The sequence below is a fragment of the Opisthorchis viverrini genome (assembly GCF_000715545.1).
Source record: "Opisthorchis viverrini unplaced genomic scaffold opera_v5_688, whole genome shotgun sequence".
In the NCBI taxonomy this organism is placed as follows: domain Eukaryota; kingdom Metazoa; phylum Platyhelminthes; class Trematoda; order Opisthorchiida; family Opisthorchiidae; genus Opisthorchis; species Opisthorchis viverrini.
The window spans coordinates 37,551-48,839 of record NW_008752341.1 but is presented as its reverse complement, the minus strand read 5'-3'; the positions used below and the strand labels follow the sequence as shown (position 1 = coordinate 48,839).

Sequence of the window (11,289 nt, the reverse complement as noted above, 5' to 3'; positions counted from 1 at the left end):
ACAAAACACTACACATGCAAAAATGTCGGAAGTGTCTGTGAAAAAGTTACTTTGCATTCCACTGGTTACCGCAGTGCAAACAACATCGAATACGGGTGTCCAAAAAACTGACGAACGCGTCATCCCGCATGACGCGGATGACTGCCTTAAAGGAAGTAAAGCCTTGATTAACTTCATACCCATTAATCAATCAATCAGTCAGTCAATCAATCAATCAAACAAACAAACAAACAATCAATTAATCAATCAGTTAATCTATCTATCTATCTATCTATCTAGCTATCTATCTATCTATCTATCTATCTAGCTATCTATCTATCTATCTATCTATCTAGCTATCTATCTATCTATCTATCTATCTAGCTATCTATCTATCTATCTATCTATCTAGCTATCTGTCCATTTATCTATCTCTCGATGGATCGATTGATCGATTCATCCATTCACCCACCCATCTTCGCAGGTACTTTGTCTATTTCAGACGACCATATAGCAAGGAACCTTTTGGCGGATGTAACCTTGAACTGCCCAATAATGGACGGGTACAGCCTCTTTTCCAATTATCAATATGGCGGGAAATTGGCGCGAATAGTTGGGTTTCAGATCTGTAGTATACGGTGTCTATCAGTTTGATTGACTCATATGTAAGCAGTGGTGATGTACAACCTTGCTTACTGGGCTTTGGCATACGAGCTTTTTTCCTGTTTTCCATCCACAGAAATTGTCGTGAACACCTGCCTTCGGAGAATCACTGTCCCCTGGTGCTTCCATAGCGCGCATATTACATAACTGACGACCACGCCAGAAGGGTTACCACATGTTGGTGGACCTACCACAAAGATCGTGGCTCTACATATGAGCATACATGCCTCAGAGCTAGCACGTTGCTCACTCACACGGTGGACGCAGCCCCAGAAACAGCAACCTCCTCACACGCTCACCAGCCTCATGATTTTGAGGGATGCATAAACTTCCTACATCTTTTCATAACAAAATTGAATTACAGACCTATCGTCGATCGTTTTGACTCGATGGGTCTGGAAGAGCAGCTGTAGTATGCACGCAATGGAAGCACAGGGAGACTTGTTCTCCGAAGCAAGTGCTCGGTACCATTTCTGTGGATGGCAAACGAAGAAGCCTCATAAACCGGAGCACATTAAGCTAGGTCGTGCATGACCAATGACCCTTTTGCACCCCTTTTGCTGCCATGATACCCTCGGGTGCACAATGTTTAATTGGCCATCTCGAAATATTGCTGAGTTTCTCAAGCAGATGTTACACGTAAAACTGATGCAATGCGAACGGAAACATCAGTCCCACAAGGAGATATTTATTAATGAGATGGGGAGGGGGGCAAGAAATAGTATGTGGAGGAGAAAGAGGCGTCACCAGTAGCCAGTTTTAGCCTACCCGCCCTGCCATTGGCAGCGTGTAAGGTGACCCAGTTGATGGCACTCCGTGACTGGTGATGTGGCGTTAGACGTAGGTATCATGGTTGTAGGTGGGCTGGGGTGCTGCGAAGGCGACGATTAGGGCCTCCAACCGACGCCTTTGGCTCAAAAGCCTAGCCGTAAACCATTGGTTATTGGCGGGAAATGTAAATGGATTAACATTTCTATGGAAAAATTCGCCACATGTTCCCCCATCCAGGGAATCAGGAGACTGTCGGATACCTAATCCTTGATCAACCTTGTATGAGAGGCTGATTGTCGCGGGGACACTCTCCATTATATTTCAAGGAATCAAAGGTTAGCATGCGGTCACGCTACGTTAGACCCCAGTCATTTAGCGACGGACATCATGATCATCATCATCGACACCATAACATCAGTGTTCACCAATGCTTCGCTGCCGTACAACCATGATTTAACTAGAACCCTTAGTGTGAGGAGAAGAATAAAGGGATATCTTTGTAATGTACTACTCATAAGGTTGCTGAAAATCCGTTGACAGCCCACGGCCAGTTTTTCCCTATTTTGGGCTCATCAGGTAGGCGTAGCCTCCGGGTTTCCGTCAACCTTATGTTCAACTTGAAATAAAATTACACGAAACTGGTGAATATATACTCAGTTGCAAACTAATTCGGTTTTTCAGGAGACTCACCTGGAACCCAGGTGAATCTCTCGTTTGTGATGTCCTCATGCAACTGAATGTGCTGCTGAATACAGATAGAGGGGTGAGGGGTTTAGTGCTGGCTTACTACTATTATTCCGACGTGCCTACACATCCAAACACTCATCTAGGCAATATGGGTAGGCACTGACGACAAGATCGCCACTGACATTGGCTGGAAGCCACATCTTGAAGCGTCTCCAACCAGACGCGGTGAGAATCACGCCTTTCCCATCCTGGAAGGCGAGTGGCACCGACAGTACCCAAACGTTTCATGGTTTCGTTCATACCCCTCTTCCGAGTCCAAACGTCTAACAACTTCCCAATTCACAGACCTTGCCAAGTGAACAGTGCGGAGGCGGTTATCAATAGGTATCCAGTCAAAAAAGGATAAATCCGCCCGGCTATGCCACCCGAAGGGAGCACTAGGGTTGGGATACTGACAGGTTAACCAAGCCTAGACAGGGGAAGTCGAGAGGCAGAGGTCGGGTTCTAATCACGGACCTTCCGGTCAGTGAATTTCCGCTCTAACCACATGAGCCGTCTCCCCCCCGCCCTCCCGGAAATGAGTGGAGGCTGATGGGGCAATCCGCTCAGTCATCGTGCTTGCATCTTGAATTCCTCTGTCTGGGACACAGGACACATCAATGCCAAGTGAGTCCAATGTGAGAGCAAGAGTTTACTTCCTTCGGAGTGCGGACAGACAGAGTGGCCAGACACTTGATGTCCAGGCTTGAAGATTGATTAGAAGATACCCGACGATGTTGATGCCATATGACGAGCAAATGTTGTATGTAAAATGGATGCAAGACTAACGGAGACGTCAGCCCTAGGTGATGGGCCTACAAGGCGAGAGTTACTAACAGGGTAGGGAGAGGGGCAAGATAATGTATGTGAAAGAGAAAGGAGGCGCCAGCAGTAGCCTATTTTCGCTTATTTTCGCTTACCAGCCCTGCTGTATACAGCAAGTAAGGTGACCCGGCTGATGGCACCACGCGAAGACCGATGTGGCATGAGAGTATTGTTAGTTGTGTGTGTCATGGTTGTACAAGGGCGCCCACGCCTGGACAGGAGGATGACTAGTATCCTCAACCAAAGTCTTTGGCTCAAAAGCCAAACCGCAGGGCAACGGTGCTTGGCGGGAGGTGCGAATGCATTACCATTTCTACGGAACAAGTTGCCACGTGTTCCAACCCCCAACTTGGAGGACCAGGAGACTGTTCGCCAGACATTTAGCCATCGACCAACTTGGTATGAGAGACCCTGTGAGTGCCACCTGGATATCCCTTAGCATAGCTCAATGGGTCGATGAGGTGCGCAAACCGTCACACCGCGGTAAGGTCCAGCATCTTCGTGACGGACAAAAATAATCGTTCAGCTGTAACGCACTTCCAGTGCCTAACTGCCATGTCACCCGAAAGAAGCGCGAGTGCTGGGATACTGTCAGGTTGCCCTGGTCAGGGAAATTGAGAGGCAGACGTTTGGACCACGGACCTTCCGCGCTAGCCACTGACCCACCTCAAGATGGGATACCTCAACTAACCTCCATTCTCTGGCTTAAGCAGCCCGGAAATATCGTTTGTCCTCGCAGCTCTTCGCTCACCGAACTTCCTCTACACTCCCGACCCATCTACCAATCCCTTAGGCACTGTTCCGTGTCTAAATCTTTGCCCAGAAAAATAATGCACAATAATCACCAGATCCGCATTTTAGCCTTTAATGTCTGTACTATATGTCAACTTTGATAACATGGATCTCTCGGCGAAAGCATCTTTCCACATCTGTCGATGTATGGTGTGTCTCCTAAACAATCGCGCACGACCCCACTTCGACCGTGTTCTTCAGGCCGCTATGGGCGAGCTCAGTTACACATTTCACTGTTCGGGAATTTTTGTGGTGCAGGATGGCTCAGTGGTTACAGTACACTATCCCTGTTCTCGTGCTTCCTTCGAGTGTAACGGCAGCTAAGCACCGTACCTCTGTTACAGGTAAACGCTTTTTCGGGTATTCCGTGATCCTAACACCATGGCTCGTAGTATCTAAGTTTGAGAATTTCACTGAGCCCCAAGTCCGAAAGCACCTTACTGGACTGGGTCTCAACACACTGCGGTTGTCTGACAAAATTAAGGTCAACGCAGGTAAACGTTGTTTCTTTGTCGTGTCAGCACGCGCCGCGAGAAACTACAGTTCTAAGCCTAAGAAGGACGAATTTTATTAAGGTTCCTCGCGACTACTGCGATTAGGCAGAAAGACGGTTATAGAAATGTTGGCCGGTAATATGAATGTCCATGTTGGATAATGGAGATCGACGGCTTTATTTGTATACAGACAATCGTCTGTTCCAGGCCAGTACAGATTTCCAATGCAAACGCACACCTCGAATTACTTGGAGGCACCCAATCGCAAGACAGTTATGGACTGAGTTGAACCATGTGGCTATCAGTTAACGTCATTTCAAGGTTGTCGCTCCCGCTGGTATACACAGATCGACCCTGATTGTTCGGGCTCGGCTGTCACTTAACTGGCCCTTAGCAGTACGCGTGCGGAAGCAGAGCAGTTCCTTTTATCAACCCCGACAGGTTTCAGTAGCTGTAGAGGTATCTGTTAGCTGGGTGATTTAGGAGCTTGATGGAATTTATTCCGTCATGTTTGATAGTCTAGTGCTTGAGTGCGAAAACCTCAAGGAAGAGGGGGACACCAGATGAAGATAAACTATATTGCAGACAAACCAATGAAAGACTGGTGTGGTTCATTTCGCTACAAGAGAGATAAAATGAAATTTCAGTGAACTATTTCACAGGGTAGGATTGTTCGTTAGGACCTGACCTTCCTAACACGAGATGACCTGGCTAGAAAGCTACTATTGCACAGTGATGCAGATGACGAAAATTGCTTGGAGGCTGAATGGAAGCGGGTTAAAGAAGCTGTGCTGTCAGCTTTCAGAACTATCTGTCCAAGCCATCTGGCTCGACCAAATGAACACGGGATATCGCTAAGAGCAGGTCTTATTGCGGCCAGAAAGGCCATGCCGGATGTATTGGATTAGTGCAGTAACAAGCCGTTATCGAGACAGACAGGAAGAGGGAGCTGTGCGGAGAGTGGACGAGAGGAGGCGAGATGGCCCAAGTGGTTAGAGTGCGAATTTACGGACCAGAAGGTCCGTATTTCGAACCCGACCTCCGTCTCTCGACTTCCCTTGTCTAGGCTCGGGCGACCTGGCAATATCCCAGCCCTCCTGCAACTTACGGGTGACACGGCAATTAGGCACCAAAGGGTGCTACAGCTGAACGAGGAAACGAAGCTGAGTGCAAACCGCGCGCGTTAGCCGTGAGAGCATTGGGTGAATACCGATTGAAGGTTGTCAGATTGTCGATGTATTCAATGCGCCCAGGCGACGGGGCCGTGCAGCACGAGTTCCTGACCAGCCCAAGCAGTCTTGGGAGCAGATATGATCAAGAGCACAGATTCCGTGGTTGCTCTAAAGCGGGGAAAGCAACAGGCCACTATCATGGTGCCCGCGGATCCCTTAGACACCAGATATTCAGGAGCTTAAAGAATGGCAGAGAAAGCTGGTGGATTTCGAAGGCCCAGGAGTCATAATAATTATAATAATCGTTCAGCTGTAGCGATCTTTCGGTGCCTAGCTGCCATACCACCCGAAGGGAGTACGAGGGCTGGGATACTGTCCGGTTGCCCAAGCCTAGACAGGGGAAGTCGAGAGGCACAGGTTGGGTTCGCGCTCTAACCACTTGAGCCATCTCGCCCCCAGGAGTTTGAGTAGATTTTCGTTGCAAGTGACAGCCGCGCCCTATCTCTGCTGATTCGGTCAACCGGTCAAAAGAAAGTGGTGTCGGCGGAACAGTGCAAAACAGTGTGCTAATTAGACGAACCGAATCACTTTCCCAATTTTCGCCTTTAGGGATGGGCTGAGCACTTCAAAAAACGGTTTACGTGGTCTCTTTCAACACAACCGCCGGAAAAAGCCAGTGGCCCACTATCAGCAGCAAAAATCCAGCGTGAGATATCAACCCTCGAGCAAGACAAGGACCCTGGTGCAATCTCCTATATCCCGCAGTCTTGAAATAAAGTGGCAATGTTCTGTTGAGTAATCTATCATTCATGCTGCAGATTTGGAACGAGAACAGAATATTTGCCAAATGGAGCTCCTCGACCGCCATCCCAGTTTCCAAGATAGGCGCAGGGACCTTATGCGACATCCTTCGTGGCGTCAGCGTGGTATCCGTCGTATCTAATGTGCTCTCTGTTATTATTTTGCGTAGGTTGTTCGATTATCGGGAGGGAGATTCGTGAAAACCAAGCTGGGTTTCGCCCTGACCGAGGATGCATCGACCATATCTTTTGAACAGGGCCACTGCTTTAAACGTCTTACGGTGGTTGTTTTTCTTGAGCCAAAATCTGTTCTTGACTGTTGCTCGTGAGAAACTTTGGCGTGTCTGGCGACCAAAGGTCCCCCGCAAATTTGTATAACTTATGAGGACGCGTACGAATACGCGGCAAACTTGCCTGAGTTCACCACATCCAGTGGTGCATGACAAGGCTACCCTCTCTAACTTTTCCTCTTCAGCTTCTTCATTGGTGTACTGCTTCAAGTTCATCTGCTCGCCTCCGAACCCTCAAGAGGGACTTTCGCTCATAAACGTTGAGTCTGTGGTCGATACTGCTCTTCTCGCTTCAGATGCTTCAAAAAATGCAAACCAGCCTTAATAATTCTGCCGGACGGTTTAGTATTCTCTTTTCACGTGCAAAGTGTAAAATCCGGTTACAAGGCTTAGTGAGATCAAACCCAGACTCCATGCATGCAGACGAGCCAATCGATGTGGTAGATGTGGTCTGCTTGCTGCATCTGAACAGTTATGGGGGCGAAATGGTTCAGTGGCTGGAGCGCGAATTTACTGACCGGAAAGTCCATGGTTCGAACCCGACTGCCTATCGACTTCTCATGTTTAGGCTTGGGCAGCCACCGCGGTGTTAGCCTGATAAGTGGTATCTAAGGTGCTCTCTGGTCTTATCCTTCGAAGGTTGACTGAATCATTCAGCTGTAGAACCCTTTCTGCCCCTAACTGCCGTGCGACTAGAAGGACGCCCGAGGTCTAGGATATCACCAGGTCTAGACAGAGGAAGTCTGGATGCAGAGGTTAGGTCGGAACCACGAGCCTTCTGATAGGTAACTTCGTGCCCTTCCCAATGATAACAGAGAGACAGATACGTGAAGACCGAACTCTCACCATGTAATGCGTCACTGCCCGGCCAACCTTTTCGTCTTTGCCTTTAATGATTCATCGGCCACCTTGCTACCCCACCTCGTCCTATGGTCCCAACTGTTCAAGACTCGATTCATTTTCGATGAATAGCGGTTGTTTTACTGTTGGTCTTTGGAGGGACAATTTCAGTTCCCTTACTGCATCTGGATCGACTTTATCTATTGCTACCCGAATTATTTCTTTAGTATGCGGCTTGCATACTCATTTACTGGAAGTAACCAGTGTCTTGTTGAAACTCGAACTTATTGATGGAAGACGCGAGCATCTCAAATGTGATGCTCGTGTTCACTGCAGTTACTATCATGCTTAGGCATGACACGCTCCCACGGGTTCACTCACTGGAGTTATCTCCCCGGACTCATGCGTTGGTATCTTTGTCTCCACAGAAGCCTTTTGCCACTCCAACTGTGTGCAGGCGTGGCCTTAAGATCATTGTCGGACAAGACCGTATAAACTGCCCGACAAATGCCACACGTACGCGGGCTGAATGGTTCTGCTGTGAACTTTCGGGCCCGGTAGTTTAGCACTAGGAGCCTGAGGATTCTGTGTTAAGTTGCAAGCTATCTTGTAAGAGCTTTGAGGTTACAACTCATCGTGAAATCTTAATCACGTTGCCCTGGATTGGACAACCTGACAGCGCCCCACCTCTTGTGCCTTTTTCGGGTTCCGTGGCAGCTGTGCACCGAAAGGATGTCACAGATGCGTTGGGATTTGTTTCGGGTGAGATGGCCCAAGTGGTTAGAGCGCGAATTTACTGACCGGAAGGTCCGTGGTTCGAATCCGAACTCTGCCTCTCGACTTCCCCTGTCTAGGCTTGGGCAACCTGGCAGTATCCCAGCCTTCGTGCTTCCTTCGGGTGGCATGGCAGCTAGGCACAGGAAGGGTGCTACAGCTGAACGCTTTTCTTTTCTTTTCTGTACCTGTACTGAGAAATCAAGTGCCTTTGTTTAGCATGTCGAGTGGTTTTTTTCATTCACTGTGTTTTGCTTCAGCCCATGATGGTTGCTTTGTTGTGAGCTAATGAAGTCATCACAATAAGGATGCAGCGTTTACAGGATTCCGAGCTGTCCCGTTGTCCTTCAGAAGTTTTTGAACTGATCTGTAAGCTCGGCAAAGGGTCCTATGGAAGTGTTTTCAAGGCTCGATACAAAGCTACAGGTGGAATCGTGGCAATTAAGAAGGTGAGTTTGAAATTATTGGGGCCGTTTCGACAGATTTTGTGTACTGGATGCTGGAATGATGCAAGTGTCGAGTTTTAGATTGACAGCCACTTCAAACCATTCATTTACTGCCCATTTCGCATCCCAATTGCAACTTTTTATCAGCATACCAGTCTTTCCGACTTGCGCTTTTAAGCAAAAATGTCTGTTTGGTCCTACTTTATTGAACTTCAGGATACTACTGTATGTACCTGTATACACATATACGTGTGACTATTTTTACGGCCACTGGGTAGATTTGGTGGTTTTTCGGCTTTCGTGATTTTGTTCCTGATCACGCTTTTATGTTAAGATGGATATCTGTTTCCTACTTTGCTGTGTACACTGATTGTGTTATCAGGCCTCTAACGTGTGATTATTGCGTAGAATATCACCATCAGAATGAACCAACGGATGGATCACCTCTGACGTGATGGATTTGAAAACGTCCACTAGTGGGGTTATACTACTCAAAAAGACCCGAGGCATTGGGGTTAAGTCATGCCGCATGGCTCACGCCCAGCCTTCTTGTAAGTTCATAGCCCAACGTTATGGCAACCGAGCAGACAAATCGGCTGTGATGATGATATCTCATTGGGATTCTTTGGTACATCATGAAGGTAGCATGTAAACTTTTATGCCACCGTGCCGCAGGCGCTTTTCCGCTCAATAAAGGTGGTTGTACTATCCATTTCAGGATGACACAAGATAGAAGGGTTAGGATCCGTAATTCTACCTTGTGTTTGACCCATCTCACTTTCGACTGTGCGTTATGTTTTACAACATTTGCATTGTGTTGGATAGGATAGCACAATAACAAATGCGTTGTTTCCATTATTTACTATTATCAATGATGATATTTGTTTAACTTTGGAGGTTTCGCCACAGTATTATATTATCCACACGAAATGACTGTCTCGTTTCGCTTACGAATAACGCAGGTTCCGGTGGACAGCGACCTAACTGATATTGTGAAGGAAATATCGATCATGCAGCAATGCGATAGTCCATTCATCGTCAAGTGTTACGGAAGTTTGTTTGATAGTCAAGATTTATGGATTTGCATGGAGTACTGTGGTGCGGGTTCGATTGCTGATATCATGAGATTGCGCGGGAAGGCACTTGAAGAACGAGAAATCGCCACTGTGCTCCAATATAGTCTTCGTGGCTTGGATTATCTGCATCAGGTGAGTCCCTCTTTTGATTTGCTGCCTGTACGTATAAGTGTATAAGTGTATACGTGTGTGCACTTATATGGTCAATTACGTACATAGTCCTTTAATAATAATAATTCAAATAATTGTTCAGCTGTAACACCCTTCCGGTGCCTAGATGCCATACCTCCCGGAAAAAGCACGGGGGCTGGGATACTGCCAGGTCGCCCGGGCCTAGACAGGGGAAGTCGAGTGGCAGACGTCCTTTACGCTTTACATATATACCATCGTGAGAAAATGCAAAGAGCTGAATGCCTATTTTGCATACCAATTCGGTTTTTACGGGAGACCCATTCAGAACCTCTCGTTTATGGTGTTCTTTTCAGCAACCTTAAAAATAGTGCATTTCTTCTGTACAACGTGTCGAATATCGCACCAACTGAAGCATGAGGCGGCTTTGGGCAGTGCATTCAGTTACTTAAGGACATCATAAACCAGAGATTCAGCTCGGTTCCAAATGAGCGGGTCTATGTAGCTAATTTGGTGCAATTTGGGTTCCAGTTGAGCTGACGGAAACTTGGTGGCTGCGCCTACCTGATGAGCTCCAAGAAGGACGAAGCCGATCGCAAGCTGCCGAAGAGCTTTCAGCAACCTAAAGAATGATGCATTATATCTATGCGAGCAGCTTTTTGGAATGAATTTCATTGCGTTTCCGTGAGCGATAGCGTTAAACCATTGATTTCGTAGAAGTGCGTAAAGATACACAAACCCATATTGCATACCATGCCGCAGGGTAAGCTGGAAAAGGGCCTCTCTTCAGGATTGGTCTCGCAACACATCTTTGCTTGTCTAGAGTTGCTGTATGTTACCTGTGTGTCGATGTCAGTGACGTTCGTATCATCAGCTTGTACTCAAATGGTCTGAGTGGTTTTTTGTATTTGTGGGCACTTCGTGTTCCAGACGTAGTCATTTGCATCAGGACAACTGAGGACAAGTGAGAGGCCTCATCACTCCTTACAACTTTGGCAGAAATTCGTCGATAATGACTTATTTTGAGCTTCCCTTTCACAAAATGAAACGTTTACGTTTAATTAAATTTCAAAGCGCAAAAGTCGAAGATGTCCTGTTGATCGCTCCAAGCAACGAGACCTACATTGATTTTGCTTCGATTTCGTTTTTCGTGGGGATTACTTCGTTTTGCATCCGCACTTTGTATCTCCTGTTAATGCGTTCGTTATCAATTTTTCCGCAGATGCGCAAGATTCATCGTGACATAAAGGCTGGAAATATTTTACTACTCAACTCCGGTACAGCCAAACTGGCTGATTTCGGTGTTGCTGGACAGCTGTCAGACACCTTGGCAAAACGCAATACTGTCATCGGAACCCCTTACTGGACGGCCCCCGAGGTAATTTTGTTTTCGCGCTTAGCTTCTGCGGCGAATCTCTTCAATCCATACTGCATTTTGATTTATTGGGCCTTTGGAGTCCAACGGGGACGTGTGCGGCTGCACCTTCAATGGTCATCCGTCAACCGGATCGC

The 11,289-nt window shown here is 47.2% G+C and overlaps 1 protein-coding gene across 1 annotated transcript; it reads left to right on the top strand.

The window, feature by feature from the left end:
* Nucleotides 1–6,603: 6,603 nt before the first annotated feature.
* Nucleotides 6,604–10,973, top strand: T265_11967 (hypothetical protein; the record flags this gene model as incomplete). Its single annotated transcript, XM_009178821.1, has 7 exons — nt 6,604–6,722; nt 6,910–7,074; nt 8,084–8,331; nt 8,478–8,575; nt 9,535–9,780; nt 9,868–10,082; nt 10,895–10,973. 7 exons carry the CDS (start codon nt 6,604–6,606, stop codon nt 10,971–10,973), a joined length of 1,170 nt encoding a protein of 389 aa, XP_009177085.1.
* Between the last annotated feature and the right edge of the window lie 316 nt (nt 10,974–11,289).